General features: G+C 51.7%; 1 protein-coding gene across 3 annotated transcripts; it reads right to left on the bottom strand.

The window, feature by feature from the left end:
- Positions 1-3,579: 3,579 nt before the first annotated feature.
- Positions 3,580-14,341, bottom strand: CD40 (CD40 molecule). Of its 3 annotated transcripts, XM_061437808.1 has the most exons (10): positions 14,190-14,293; positions 12,800-12,911; positions 10,720-10,798; positions 10,276-10,401; positions 9,856-10,002; positions 9,384-9,477; positions 6,520-6,581; positions 4,735-4,833; positions 4,613-4,641; positions 3,580-4,152 (listed from the first exon to the last, which is right to left on the bottom strand). In XM_061437808.1, the coding sequence occupies exons 2-10, from the start codon at positions 12,836-12,838 to the stop codon at positions 3,985-3,987; spliced, it is 843 nt and encodes a 280-aa protein (XP_061293792.1). In that variant the 5' UTR covers positions 12,839-12,911; positions 14,190-14,293; the 3' UTR covers positions 3,580-3,984. The 3 variants fall into 3 exon arrangements, with proteins under 3 accessions (XP_061293792.1, XP_061293790.1, XP_061293791.1); XM_061437806.1 differs by lacking the exon at positions 12,800-12,911 and having other exon boundaries at positions 14,190-14,341; XM_061437807.1 differs by lacking the exon at positions 12,800-12,911 and having other exon boundaries at positions 4,747-4,833; positions 14,190-14,338.
- Between the last annotated feature and the right edge of the window lie 832 nt (positions 14,342-15,173).

The raw sequence follows: 15,173 nt of genomic DNA, 5'->3' as shown, positions 1-15,173 counted from the left end.
ACCTTAGCAAGTCATTTAGCCTCTGAGGCTCCATCTATACAATGGGCGTTCGAAGAGACTGTGCCTTATTCGGGGTTGTCCTAGGGACTTTAGACAAGCGTGTGAAGTTCTTGGCCCTGTGCCTAGCACAGAGCGCTCCGGCCCTGCGCATTCTTAGCGCTATCCTGCACAACCCTACAGGACTGAAGTGACTGAGCACGCACGCACAACCCCAGCTGGGGGAGAGGCCACAGGAGGAATGCTTGTTAAATGGAGGAAGCAGTGGACAGAGAGACCCGAGAAATGGATGAAGTTGGAGAGTAGAAGTCGCAGGAGGCTCTGGCGGATGGATGACGGGAGGATGAGGGCGGGCAAAAGCCAGCCGCCAGGGTCTTCGGACATTACTTTGGCGCCACCTTCTGGCTGCTGCGAGCTTCACGCCCACCCATTCATCCACAGGTCAGAGTGGACCCTACAGTGCGGGCTGATCCTCTTTATTTTTAGAATTGGCAAGCTCCCTAGAACTCATAATGGGCTTCCCAGGTGGCTCAGTGGGTAAAGAAACTGCCTACAATGCAGGAGACGCCAGAGATATGGGTTCGATTACTGGATTGGGAAGATCCCCTGGAGGAGGGCATGGCGACCCTCTCCAGTATTCTCGCCTGGGGAATCCCCAAGGACAGAGGAGCCTGGTGGGCTACAGAGTTGGACACGACTGAAGAGACTGAGCACTAGAACTCATCGAACCCCAGTCCTTCATCACATCTGAGCAGGGGAAACCTCAGAACCAGAGAGTAACTTTCCCAAGGTCACCTAAAAAGTTCCTGGCTGAGGTCCATTTAGAACCCAGAACTTGCTACAGCTGCCAAGAATAACAACCCCTTCTCTTTGTCAGGGATGCAAGATATACAAAATTATACCTTCTCATGCTTGGCCAATGCTGACTCTTGGAGAGGACTTCTCCAAAAGCAGAGTCTGCAACGAGGAAAGCATGCAGGTAGTTTTTTGGAGAGTTGAACCCAAGAGGCACCAGTGGGGCTGTGGGACATGAGACAGAAAAGAAAAAGAAGCCCATGCAGAGGGCATCTGTGGATCAAGCCCTCTAGGGAACCCAGGAGACAGCACAGAACACACCTCAGATTTGTCCCTCAAGGGCAAGGAGGCTGGGGCATTTATCCTCCAATATTCACTTCTATTTGTTTGAGAGTATTCAGGGCATTATGTAAGAGATGCAGGTTAAATCCCTGGGTCGGGTTTTAAAGATCTCCTAGAGGAGGGCCACAGCAACCCACTGTAGTATTCTTGCCTGGAGGGTCCCATGAACAGAGGAGCCTGGCAGGCTACAGTCCCCGGGGTCGCAAAGAGTCAGACACGACTGGCGTGACTGAGCACGCATGCACACATTCAGGGCATTTGCTCACCCAGCTGCATCTTACCTGCCCTACACCTGCACCAAGCCTGTTTTGAAAACCAGGGAAAGCCCCAAGTGCTTGCAAGAGGAAATCGACTGCTCAGCAAGAAATGTGAATGCCGAGGGTGTTCCTTCTCAAAGTGTGACCCCGGGACCTGCAGCATCACCTGGGAAACCTGTAGAAACGCACAGTCTTGGGCCGCATCCCAAAGATACTGAATCAGAAACACGGGCGGCGGAGCCCAGCAATCTGTCTTTTATTAATGACAGGTCTTATAGGTGGTTCTGATACATGCTCAAGACTGAGAACCAGTGACTAGGAGACATGGAAGGAGGCATGCGTAGCATCTGCCCATTGTATTGCCTCCGTTTGCCAGATGAGCAAACTGAGACCCTAAAAAGTGAGCGTGACCTACTCGAGGTCACACAGATAATAGGTGGCAGACTTGGGTCTTTAGTCTCTTTCTGCCTTACCGTCCTGTACAGAAGTAGCATTAGCATTTAGACTCTGTTGTTTTAACCCCAGCTCTTTTGCAACCCCATGGACTGTAACCCTCCAGGGTCCTCTGTCCACAAGATTTCCTGGGCAAGAATACATTTCCTTCTCCAGCAGATCTTCCTGACCCAGGGATCAAACCTTCGTCTACTGCTTGGCAGGCAGATTCTTTACCACTGAGTCACCAGGGCTTCCCTGGACTCTCGGCAGGGGATAAAGGTGAGGGCCAAGGGCTCCCCTCCCCCCACCCCCACCTCCACCGCTTTGCCCTGCTTTCTGAACCAGACGGCTCCCCCTGGTGCCTCCAAATGGTTCTTTCCTGGGAATGTTGCCAAGCCAGGTGCCCCTCTCCTGGCTCCCAGCTGCCCTCACAGCCTCCAATGGGGACAAGCCCTCTCCACCCCCACCCTCCAGGCATCAGGACAGGTTGGGAAATCCAAAGCAGCTTCTCCCAGTGGGAGGGGTAGGGGGGTGGATCCCTGGGTTAAACCAGCCCAGCCCCATCTTCAGCAGGAGTCTTTGTGCTGGGGCTTTGCAATCCCCTTCCTTCTCCTTCTTGCCCTACAACCTCCCCCCTCCCCTCCCCTCTGCTCCCACTCCATCTGCTGCTCCTCCTGGCTAGGCTCCCCCTCAGTTGGCACAGCAGGAAAAGAGAACAGGACGGTTTATTTTTATCCCCAGATACTGCTTAGGGGGAAGCGGGCACCATCTGACCGAGAAGCCGTCAGAGGATCCTATGGCATTTGGGATGTCAAAGGAGGTGGGGAGCCCAGGAGCTCCCTGGGAAGGGGCCACAGATGTAGGCTCCAAAGAGCAAGCAGGGCTGGAAAAAGCAGCCCAGGACCAGGAAGGGGCGCTCTGAGGGGGACCACTCTGAACTGCTGTGTGACTATAAATTACCTCTCTGGGCCTCCATTTCCACCTCCGATAAAGACGTAGGGGGATGCTGGCCCTGCCTGCCCCAAAGGCTATTGTCGAGAATGTGAATCACACGGGGAAACCCCTTTGCAAACAGGGTGCCAAATGTGAGGGCACGTAGAACCCACCCTGGAGAGGCCGTGGCCTGGGGACTTTTCTTATTTACGCTCAGAAAGCACTCTAATTCTGAGAGCCTGACAGCATGTGAGGCAGCTCATGTCACCCAGCGTGTCCACCCCCGCTTTTCTTTTTACATGTTTGATGACTTTTTAATTACATAAGCAGTGTGTGAATTCACTCTTCTTTGGGGGGTAAAAAAAATGAAGCATTATGGGAAAGTCAAATCTTTCTTTAACCAACCCTCCCCCGGACCCTTCTTCCCTAACTGTGTGTCCTTCCAGGACCCCCATTTATACCCACATATATAACACTCTGTGTTTATATATGTATCTGTAGGTGATATGTCATATTGTTTTGGGTTGTGTGTGCATGCTCAGTCACGTCCCACTCTTTGCAACCCCATGGACTGTAGCCCACCGAGCTCCTCTGTCCATGGACTTCTCCAGGCAAGAACATTGGAGTGAGCGGGTTGCCATTTTCTCCTTCAGGGGATCTTCCCAGGGATTGAACCCGCATCTCGTGCATCTCCTGCATTGGAAGGCAGATGCTTTAGCACTGAGCCTCCTGATTTGGGTTACATGCTTTAAAAAAAAAGTTTCTGTGCCCACCATTCTGCAAACTACTTTTCCCCCCATGACAGTGTTTTTAAGATCTGTTGCATAAATATATTACAGTTTTATTTAACCAGTCCCCTGGTGATGGACAGTTAAGCAGTTTCCAGTTGCTCGCTGTCACAAACAATACTGCACTGCATATCCATGTATATGCCTCCTGGGCTCAGAGCAGCCACCGAATGACATCTGTCAGCAATGAACCGCTCGCTGGGGTGGAAGGTCTGGTGGATATTATTGTATGTCCTCCCCAAAGTTTTGTTACCATCGTTAAAAGCAGGTTGGGAGACTGGGCGGGCTCCAGGGCTGGGGTGAAAGGTGCCCCAAGGTGAACTGTTTCTGGGCTGCAGGGGTGCAGGCAGAGGGCGGCTGTCGCCCTCCCCCCGCAGCAGCAGCCCCAGGTTCGTGTCCATGGGCCCGGGCTGCCACGCCCCTGGGCGCCCGTGGCCTCATTCTCGCTCCTGCACGGAGATGCGGCTCTCTTTGCCGTCCTCCTGGGCGACCGGCTGACACCAGCATAAGGTCTCTTGCACCGGAGGAGGCGGGTGGGGGCCGGGAAAATCCTCCGGATCAATCGTCTCCACGGGATCCTGCCTTTCAGCCGTAGGGTGCAGGGCCTGGGGAGACAAGCCTTGGAGTTGCCCCTAGCAACACTTCTGAGCGCTTCCCTGGAAGCCATCCCACCCCTCGCCCCTTTTCCCTTTCCCAAACCAAGGGTCAGTGCTGATTCCATGGGTGCGTCCTGCCCCCTGCTGGCCACAGCGAGGGTGTCACGAAGCTTCCGTAAGGGGAGCCCGCGGGTTAAGGAAATGTTCCTCTATCACCCACTCCTCGACTCCACACCAAGGCTCGGAAGATGCGGCTCTCCCAGGAAAGAAGAGTAAATGTCAGACTTTGCCAGTGGTGCTGGGGAAGCTCTGGGGGAAGGTGAGCTTGGGAGAAAAGGACAAAAGGGGAGAAGCCCCAAGCCCAGAGGAGGGGGAGGGGACTGGCCCTGCCTCAATTTTGTTGCCATATAGGCAACAGGATGAATCAGTCTTTCTTTCCTGTCTTAAACCCTTTCCTTGGGTGACTTACCTTAGCCTGCCGCTTCTTGGTTATGTTCCCTAGAGAGAAAAAAAAAGGATGGGGAGTCGGCAAGGCCAGATCAGGAAACAGGTGACCCATCAACTGTCCCTCCTGCCCCATCACCTCCCCACCTGGGGACTCACTGATACAGGCAGATACCAACAGGACAGCAAACAGGACTCCCATCGTGATGGGGATCACCACCAGGGTCCTCATCCGACTCTGGAAACCTGGAGAGAGCAAGAATTCAGCCATGGCTCCCCAACCTTTTGCCCAAAGCTGCTGTGCTTTGCTGGACTCTCAAATCCTTCTGTGTCAAAGCTCATCTATATCAGAAATTTCAAACACATGTCCCCTAGTAGAAATGTGACCAACAGATGTCTTTAGTGTGACTGGCATGTGTGTGTGTGTGTATGTGTGTGTTTAATTTATAATATTTGCCAACATTTTAAAATTAGGAGATTGCACATTTAAAATTTAGGTATGTGATTTCTTTTACAAATTTGGAAGATCCAGCCCCAGTGGGCCAGCAACCCACCTGCCACTCATTGGCCAGAACTGAGTGGTGAAAGTTGCCGATACCAGCTCGCCACACTCCCCACCCCTCCCTACTCTTTGTCCAATACCGAGGCCCAGCCTCATTTACATCTGCACCCTTGTCTTTGTTATAGAAGAATGGAGAGGAAGGGAAAGTGTTTCTTGTGCCTAAGTCTCTATTCTACATGGGAAACTGGAAAAAAAGACCAGAGGTGTGGTAAGGACTAAAGTAAGACCAATGAAGCACTGCCTCAGGACAAGACTGAAGAGGACACCCAAAAGCTCAGTAATCAAGATAAGTCGTATTTTTTTGGCCATGCCACACAGCATATGGGATCTTAGTTCCCTGGCCAGGGATCGAACCCATGTCTGCTGCATAGGAAGTGCAGAGTCTTAACCACTGGGCTGCCAGGGAAGTCCCAAATAAGTCATATTTTAATGTCATGTTTTGAAAAATTATATCAGCAAACTCTGGCCCACTGGCCAGCTACCTGTTTTTAAATAAAGTTTTACTGGAACTGGAGTCGGGACTACAGTGAGGCAAGTGAGGCTGGGTTGTGCAAATACAGGGTTGGAGCCTGTCTTTATTTAAACTGGTGCTATTCTATTTGTTATGGAGTTTTCACAGTAATTTTTTTTTAAGTATTGCCTCAAATATCTATCTTGATGACAGCATTTTTCTGGTGCCCCCTTAAATATTGTGCCCAAGGCAAGTGCCTTCCTCACCTCACCCCAGTCCCAACCCTGCCAAGAGGAAAGCGAATTTTAAGGAAAAGCAGAGTGCCTTTTTCTTACCCCTCATCTTTTTCACTCATTAACTGGATCCTGCCTAATCTCTGTAGTTATTTGAGTCTGTGATCTGGGCTGTAAGTCACCTCCTCATTCTAAAATCAAAACTGAGGTCCCTGGTGGCCTAGAGGTTAGGATTCCGGGCTTTCAGTGCTATGGCCGGGATTCAATCCTTGGTCAGGGAACTGAGATTCTGCAAGCCATGTGGCGTGGCCAAAAAAAAACAAAACTGAGAGCCTGAGAGGAAACAATGTCACACACGCTGGTCCTCAATGTGCAGGGCGGCAGAACAGCACTGACGGGGCGCCTCCAAAATGCCTGCGCCCATGCCAGGGATTCACACTGCCCTAGTAGGGGAGGTGGTATTGTCCCATTTTACAGATGAAGAAACTGAGGCTCAGAGAGAGGGAGTGACTTGCCCAGGCTCCACAGATAAGCAGCAGAGCTAGATTGCCACAGTTCCAAACTGCCTCCCCCTCTTGCTTTAGCCTCCCCTCCCTCTTTCCCTACCTGTGCTTCCGGGTACCCCAGTCTCCCCTCAGCTCTCCACCTTCTTAGCCGGCCGCTGGAGCCCACTCTCCAGGACTTACCGCAGACAACATCTGTCTTGTTCGTCCCCACGTGTTGTTCCACCAGGCCTTTTCTCTCGCAGCTGTGTACAGACATGCGTGCACATGCAGACACACAGAGACAAAGAGACACTAAGTTTCCCCACTTGTGAGATTTCCAACCCCAGAGGGAGACGGCCAACAAGCAACAGCACAGGTTCACGGAGCATGTGTTATGTGCGCTCTCCCGTGCTGGTTGTTATGGGAATGACACGGACTGTTCATACAGAACTCGCGAGTGCAGAGGAAAGACAACGGTAAACCGTGAAGGAGTGAGGGTAGGAAAGCCTCTGACGAGTGCCAAGTGCATGTGAACGGGGCATGGTTCAGGGTAAGGAGGTAGAATCCACAGTGACCGGAATGCGAGGACGAGGGGGCTGCTCAAATTTGGCACCACTGATGTCTGGGGGCCACATAATTTTTCTTCTGTGGTGGGGACTGTCCTGAATACCGTAGGATGTTTAGCAGCGTCCCTGGCCTCTAGAGGCCAGTAGCATCCTCCTCCTCAGTTGTGAGAACCAAAATATCTCCAGATATTGTCACATGTCCCCTGGGGGAGAAAACTGCTCAGTTGAGAATCTCTGGTTTGAGAGTCATCCAGAAAGACTTCCCTGGGGAAGTTAGATCTCAGTGGGCCCTTGAGGGATGTAAAATTTAGAACATCAGTATATGTAGGGCGTGCCAGGTGGCTCAGTGGTAAAGAATCCACCTGCAATGCAAGAGACACGGGTTCAGTCCCTGGATGGAGAAGATCCTCTGGAGAAGAAAATGGCAACCCACTCCAATATTCTTGTCTGGGAAATCCCATGGACAGAGGAGCCTGGTGGGCTACAGGCTGAGGGGCTGCAGAGGAGTCGGACACAACTTAGCAACTGAACAACAATAACAACATATTCTCTTTAAGCAGGACAACATGATACGAAGGATTAGGTGGGTGATGAGCCAGATGGTATAAGGAAACTCTGGAAAATTGGGTCTTTAGAACCAGATCACTAATCAGCCATGAAGTTTTCAGCTGGATTCAGCTGGTGGGTCGCGTCAGCATCCAACCACATGACTAAAGCTGCTAGAGGATTTAATGGCCAAAGATCTCCCAGGCGGAGAAATGACAGAAAAATGGCTTTCCAGGAGGCCACTGCCAAAGCAGTGGCCAAACATGAGATGATGAAGACTTGGACCAAGGTGGTTCCCCGGAGGAATGGAAAGGGATGGACAGAGAAGGACATTGCAAAGGACAAAACATCTAACGCAGGAAAAAGAGAAGCTTCAAAGAAAGCACATATATGAGAAGAGTGCTTAAGAGTTTTTGAAACACATTTACATGTATTTTCCTCGACCCTTGTGAAATGAAGGTCATTCTCATTTTCCAAATGAGGACACCAAGGCTCAGATGAGGGTCACAGTCCCACACGGTCATACACTTTCTAAGCTGAGTGAGTCTGGAACCCAGTGCTCTGGTTCTACCAAACCAAGGTGCCTCCCTTTCTCAGTCAACATTTATCAGTAAAGATTTATTGAGCACCTACTATGCAGCAGATGCTGTTTGGAGCACAAGGGATATATCCATGGAAGAAAAATAGAGCGCCTCTACAGTTCAGGAGTTTGCCACCTACTGGAGACAGGCAGACAGTCAACAGTATATACGGGATGCCACTATCCGTGTGAAAGATCCGTTTGCATGTGTGTGCCTTTGTTTGTTTGCGCAGAGAACCTCCAGAAGGACACGCGTGGTCCAGTGGCTGCAGGATGGCTGAGGGCGGCAAGGGACGTATCACTATTGGCCCTTTTATGCCTTCTGTCCTCACGCCTGTCTTACTCATTTTTTCAAATTAAACGTAAAAAAAAACTTAATCAGGCGTGTGCTTACGCGTATTCCAGGCAGAAGACTTTAATGCAAGAGAACAAACAGTGTGTTGAGGGAATTGCAAGCAACATGATGTCACGAAGAGATCACGAGATGGAGCTGGGAGGTCGGAGGCTGTGCAGAGGAGTCAGGGTTTCATCCCAAAGGCGCAGAGAGCCGCAGAGCATTTTAAACAGGGAGTGCCATGCTCCGGAGAGAACGGTGGAAAGCTTACTTTGGCAAAGGGATGGAGAGCCAGCTGAAAGGGAGAGAATCGAGGCAGGGAGGCCAGTGAGGAGGCTACAGCATCGGCCAGACCACTGTGGTGAGGTCCAAACTAAGGTGGTGACAGGGGAGATCAGAGAGAAGGAGGAAGAGTCCCCAAACATTTGGAAGGTTAGACAGACAGGACTTAGTGACTGATTGGGGGAGACGGAGGGGGACCCTGCAACAGGTGCCCAGAGGCACGTTTGCACCCATCACAGCGGGTAAAGGGAGCAAGCAGGTGCCCGTGGCTCATCTCCGAGGAGGTGTACCCTCGGCAGGTAGATACGACAGTCTGGGACCTAGGAGACAAATCTAGACAGATGGTGATGGGGAACGATCCGTAGCCAAAGCCACGGATGTGGAAAAGATGGTCCAGGGGAGGTGGGCAAAGTGAGCGGAGACTAGAGCCTAGAACAAAGGCCTAGAAAACCCGTTTAGGAGGAGGAAGGAGGAGCTGAGAGGGGTACAAGGAAAGGAAGAGCGGTGTCACTGTACCCCCCACGGAGGGAGAATTTCACCAAAGATCAGAGAGCAGCGGTGTCTACTACCACCCAGAGAGAGCAGGCAGGAAATGCCCAAAGTGTCTGGTTGGCCATGGGGGTCCCTCGAGACATTCTAGAGGTGTGTGAGTGTGTGGACATGGGGAGCGGGGACCGAAGGACTGGTGGCCAGAGAGAAGGGAAGCGGGTCCCATGCCCCTCTTGGGGCAGGAAACACAAGGGCTGAGTCCTTATACCTTGTCCAACGGTGACACTTTTCAAAAGCAGATGACACGTTGGAGAAGAAGCCGAGCGGGCAGGGTTCACAGACGGTATCCAAAAGCCCTGTAGCTGAGGGGAGAGGAGGCATTAATCATTACAGTGGACCCCCTGTCTGGCTGTCAGGGGGACCGGTGGGCAGGGAGGACCAGACGAGCATCCTGCTTCAAAGCACTTCTTCCCGCAGCACACACCTTCCCTTGCTGCAGGCAGCCCCTAGGGAGGCTTCCCCCACGGCCCTCCCGAGCCCAATGCCCACAGTGGGCCGAGGCTGATGCTCACTGTGGGAGGCAGAGGCAAAGGTTCCATTTCCAACCCACTATGGTGGAGATATCAAGGTAGGCCGGTCTCTCAGCCTCTGGGGCGGAGTGCCCGCTGCCCAGCCCCTCTCCTTGGGCCCTTGCCTCCTCTCTCCTGCGTCTAGAACTGATTCCCAGACAGGCCACTTACCGATCTGCTTGACCCCGAAGCCAGGGAGACACAAGCTGTGGGGCGTGCAACTTTCGCAGGTGTGACTGGTACAGTGTTGGCCTTCGACACATACACAAGTGGTGTCTGTATTCAAGGTGCCCTCGCTCTGGATCCGGAGCCCTAGGTCTGTGCAGAGACAGGAAAGAAGGATGGGAACCCCTTACCGGCCGTGAGCCAGGGGCCCCTGATCTTCATATTTCCTGTTCTTTTCTTTTAGACCCTCTTCCTAGCAGGAACGGCAATCAAATTAGGTAACAACCAAGACAACCCAGACTCTAACCAATCACAACAGACACTGGCTATTAAAAAAAAAAAAAAAGTCAGGATGGCTGTACTGTCAGGAATGAGCTGGAATATCAGCCTGACTCCCAAGGGCCCCTTCCCCCGCAGCCTACGCACTGGGGTTGCAGTATCTGTGCTCGTGACAGTATTTCTCTCTGTTCCAGGTGGACAAGAATTCGCCTTTACCGCAGGACTGGCATTCTGTTTTGCTGACCTCTGTGCAGTCGTTCACCAGTTTCTGTCCTGGAAAACATCCGGAAATGAGGGCACTCCAGGCAACCCAATGAGTCAGACACTTAATTGAAAAGTGGTAAAGCTGGGCTTTAGGGAGGGGGCTTCAAAGAGGGCAGTCCCAGACCCTTCCAGCCTTCATACTCTGGTATAGGACGCAGAAGAGATAGGAACCCTAGTTCTGGGTCAGCAGAGAGGAAACTCAGAACATCCTGGGGCAGGGACAGGGAATCCCAGGGGTCATTTAAGACACAAGCTTATAGTTGACACATGAGATCTACATGTGCCAGCAGACCAAGACAGGTCCCACGTGGGGCTAGAGTGTCTCACCCGGTGGGCACAAATCACAGCAAAGACTGTTCACTGGGTATTGCTTCTCTCCACAAGCAGTGGCTGGTTCTGAGTGGACCTAAAAAAGGAATTGGGTGATTTGAAGGGATCTTGAAATCTCAGATGTAGCCTCCTTGGCTCACAGGTGCAAATCAGGCAGGACAGAGGGTAGAACCGAAGTTTAAGTACAAAGCAGAAAAATGGGGCCTGTGTGTTATATGTTGCATTTGTTTTTAACTAAACCCCCAACTAGTATGATGATAAAGGTACCCAGAGAATCATTCTGATATTTTACAAAGTAATTGCGCTGTTAACTCACAGTATTCATTGAACTAAACAGATCTTCCTTTTGGCTTGAGGGCTGAGTCTTTCCTCTCCCCAGCAACCCAAGAGCACATGAGGACTCCAGCATCTACCCTGGAGTCCTGAAGCTGGCTGATTCCAGCTGGTCCTAGTCCAAATGGGGGCTATATTTAGCATGTGGCCTCTTCCTTCTATTCTTTTGCTCCCCACCCTCTTCCCCTTTCCGAGCCTCATCATGTTTTCTCCCTCCAACCTCTCATCATCTGATCATCCAACCTCTCCCTCACGAAATACAGGATGGAGCAGCTGGAAGCATAAAATCCAACTCTTTCACTTCACACGTGATGAGACTGGGGACCAGAAAGGCTGATTCACTTGCCCAAGGTCACGCAGTGATAGAATCCGAATGAGAACTCAGGTCTCAATATTTCCTCTCTCCATCAATGTGGGTCTCACCTGCATCATTGTCACTACATCCAGGTACCACCCATGCTATTCATGACTTCTTGTTCATTTAAATACATTTATTTTCAAGGTAAACCTCATAGCATTGCCATGAGAACAAAACTAGTATCACTTCTCATAAATAAAAGGCAACCCTAAAAATAAATTCAGCAGAAACAAAACAATGTCATTAAACCACAGCTGATTGCTTTGCTTACTGACAGCCCTCTACCCCAGGCCTACTCCTGATTTTTGTTTTAAAAGGAGGATTAGCAAGGCATTTGAGAGGTATTAACTATATTCTAGCTCCAGCAACTTCCTTCTTGAAAAAATGAAAAGGATTTTAACTAGAACTGCAAAGTGAATTTGTGTTGTTAATTCTACATCCGCATGGGGTTGCAGAAGAGTTGACATGACTTAGCAACTGAACAACAGCGACCGCGGCATGCTCTCTAAAATCATCTCACACCCTGGGAACAGCCAGTGAAAAGAACAGTTTTAAGGGTCAAACAGCGTAAAGCTCCAGTCTTGACTTTGTAACACTTAACTAGTTATTTTGCTTCTCTTATCCTCAGTTTCTACAACTCTAAAATGGGAGAAATAATGCCTGCCCCACAGATTAGGACTTCCTAGGTGGCCCTGGTGGTTAAGAACCCGCCTCCCAATACAGGAGACATAAGAGACATGGGTTTGATCCCTGGGTCAGGAAGACCCTCTGGAGGAGGATATGGCAATTCACTCCAGTTTTCTTGCCTGGAGAATCCCATGGACAGAGGAGCCTGGCGGGCTACAATCCATGGTGTCACAAAGAGTCAACTGAAGCAATTTAGAATGCACGCATGCACAGATTAGGTTGTGAAGATGAGAAAGAATGGATGAATATGGCCTGGTACAGTGTCCAGAACATAGGAGGTGCTCATTAAATGGCACTTTTAATTATCATACATACATAAGTATCTGCTGGGTTGCCCAGCACCCTGGCTACCAGGAACCTACCTAATTGGTGCTTCTCATTCAACTCAGGGCCGGTAGGGGTGGGGGGAGGGTGGTGAATTACTTACAGAAGTGTATCTTATCCCAAGCAGGGAAGGAGACAGCAAAGGTCACTGCTCCCGCCATCACATCACAACACACCATCCCGTGAACGTTCTCCCCACAAGCCCATGGACCTTCCCCCCACACTCCCAGAGCAATAAAAGTCCTCTATGCCATTTTCAAACATATGAGAAATATAGCCCCTCCTCTGAAAATGTGTCGAATCCCCAGTTCCCACGTCATAGTTTCAAGCCTTCTGACATGCGGTAGCTCAGGACCAAGGCTTGGAAACTCTCACCATCTGAGAGGCTGGCTCAGAAATCAGGCAGATGTACATTTATCAGCAGGTTCCATCTAGCTAAGTGGATTGGGGCAAGCCATTTTCTCTCTCTGAGCCTCAGTTTGCTCATCTGTATAATGGGGGAGTTGGAAGAAATCAGACCAAGAATGCATGTAAAGTATTTTGCTCAGAGCCTGACACACAGGAAACTCTCAGTAAATAACCTCAGATATTGTTGTCACAGCCTAGTCTCCACCTGGAGCTAAAACTGGGACTTTGCTCTTGAGAAGCTCAGACCACCTTTCACCCTATCCCCACTGGCTTTTCCTCCACTTCTCCTCCAAGAGCCCCCTTCCTGCCTCCTAACTCCCTAAGAGCCATTGCTTACAGTGAAAATGAAAGTGCTGGGGCCAGAGCAGCTTCCCCACAGCATCTCTCCCCTTGCTGCCGACCCCCTACTTCATGGGTCATTCCTGCCCTGCCTTCATGCCAGAAAGTACAGCCCTTGAAATTTAGGGGGAGACCAGAGGGGTGGGGATGACAGTGTCAGGTACTTGGGGGATTCCCAGCCTCCAGAATGAGGAACTACAAAAATACATTTAAACTAGAAGCGAGTCAAGTGTGGAACTCTGAAAATCCCGGAGATATGCTTGGTTGGGCATATCTGAGCCCTTCTGGGGTACCTGGAGAAACCCCTGCTGGTCTCCCAGCCCTTTCATGGTCCCATGAACTGTTCAGTTCCCCCGAGAGTCCCCTATGTCATCTTAAATTCAGGAGGCAGGGACACAGCCTTGGGTATTCCTCCTATGTTGGGGGTTGGGGAGGATCACCAGGATTTGGTTCTGGAGTGGGAACGTTAAAAGCTCCTTGCCTTCTCAGAGAAGCACCTGGGCCACTGCCCTCATCCCTTGCTCCCGCAAGATGTCCTGGAAGAAGGCCACCCCAGCTGGCAAGGAGGTGATAACCACTCACAGAGGCTGGCATCTATCCACATTGGGAAAGAGACAGGAAACCGGCTAGACCCGCCCCTTCCCTTGGCTGGCCTCCCTTCTCACTTCTGAAACCCCTCACCGTCTCTTTGGGGCCAGCCTTCGAGGCAGACCCAGACTCTACAGTTTTTTGACCAGATAAAGGCTTAAGGCTGCCGAAACCCCCAACCTCATCTGCGCTGCCTAGGCGTTTCCTGCGGCGACCCCACTAGGCGCCCTCTGTGGGCCACCTGGGACCCCCACCCCTGCCCGGGAGGAGAGAGAAACAGTCCATCTCATTCAGCCATGACCCCGGGTACCCTACCCAGCTTCCCAAAATCAGCTCAGAAGGTTCCCTGCCCGAAGTATCGCTTCTTTTCCCATTCCCTACTCTCTAATCTCAAATTCCCGCCTCTGGTCGGAACGGAATTTCAACTTACGGCGGTCAGAAAGAAGCCCCAGAAGAGACACTGCAGTGGCAAACGAACCATGGCGAGGTGAGAACCCGGCGGCCGGAGGAGAGCGCGCCGGGACTTGGCCGCTTCCAGTTCCCCTGTCCTGGCCCGGGAGCCCGCCCAGGAAAGAAGCGGGGTCTTCGGGGACCAATCGCAGCCAGCCTCGCTAGCGGAGGGGCGGAGCTCCCGGAGACACACCTCCCTGGGATTTCCCCCAGGACATTCCCGGGGAGTCTAATTCCCCAAGGAGTTTAGGGACGCGCTTTGGGGAAGGAAGCGGGGAGAAGAGGGGAAAGCGTGGTTCCAAGGAGAGCTCTTCATGGGACCCCCCCACCCCCCCGCGCACCCTAGGACTACAAAGGCCGAGCAGGAGGGAGGCAGCCGCTTTTTGGGGATGGGGATGAGGAGTTGGGAGAGAGGCGAAGGGAGTGGAAAGAGATCCCTATGGGTGTTGAGAAGACTCCCCCACCCTGCCCCGTTCTTCCCCGCCGCCTCCGGCAATCCCGGCGGAACCGAAAGTGTCGAACGCCGCGGATGGAGAGGCCTAAGGAAGTTCCCAGAAAACGGGAAGGCCACGGCTGGGTAGTGGAAGGAGGGTTGGGGGAGGGGGGCCTTTCAAGGAAAAGAGTTTCCCAACTTACAGTTTCGCTCTCTTTCAAAGGAAATTCCCTCGCGTGGGCGCCGCGTCCCAGCGCGCCCCCTCCCCCATCCCATCCATCCATCCATCCATCCATCCATGCGTGCAGTCCCCACCAGACTCTATTCCATTCCAGTTCCTTTCCACCACGTGAAAACAGGCACTTAGACTAGACCAGTCTTTCGTGGGCTCGCAGGACCCCTTGAGAATCTTAGGAGACTGGAGACCCCCTAGTTCTGCAGAAGCACACGTCCTTGTAGCGATTATTTCCCCAGTTCAGACCCTCCAAGCCTTTCCTGAACCAGTATTAACACTCTGCTCTGCAGCAGGGA

Source organism: Bos javanicus, chromosome 13 (genome assembly GCF_032452875.1).
Source record: "Bos javanicus breed banteng chromosome 13, ARS-OSU_banteng_1.0, whole genome shotgun sequence".
NCBI lineage: Eukaryota > Metazoa > Chordata > Mammalia > Artiodactyla > Bovidae > Bos > Bos javanicus.
Note: the sequence above shows the minus strand (reverse complement) of the source record. Positions and strands in the feature narration are given on the sequence as shown.

Excerpts from the sequence above, each read along its gene's own strand:
- CD40 (XM_061437806.1), bottom strand. The coding sequence starts at position 14,240 with ATGGTTCGTTTGCCACTGCAGTGTCTCTTCTGGGGCTTCTTTCTGACC. Across the intron at positions 10,402-10,719 it reads CTGTGATTTGTGCCCACCGG|GACAGAAACTGGTGAACGAC; the intron begins GTGAGACACTCT and ends GATGTTTTCCAG. Across the intron at positions 6,582-9,383 it reads AAGTGTCACCGTTGGACAAG|CTGCGAGAGAAAAGGCCTGG; the intron begins GTATAAGGACTC and ends GTCTGTACACAG.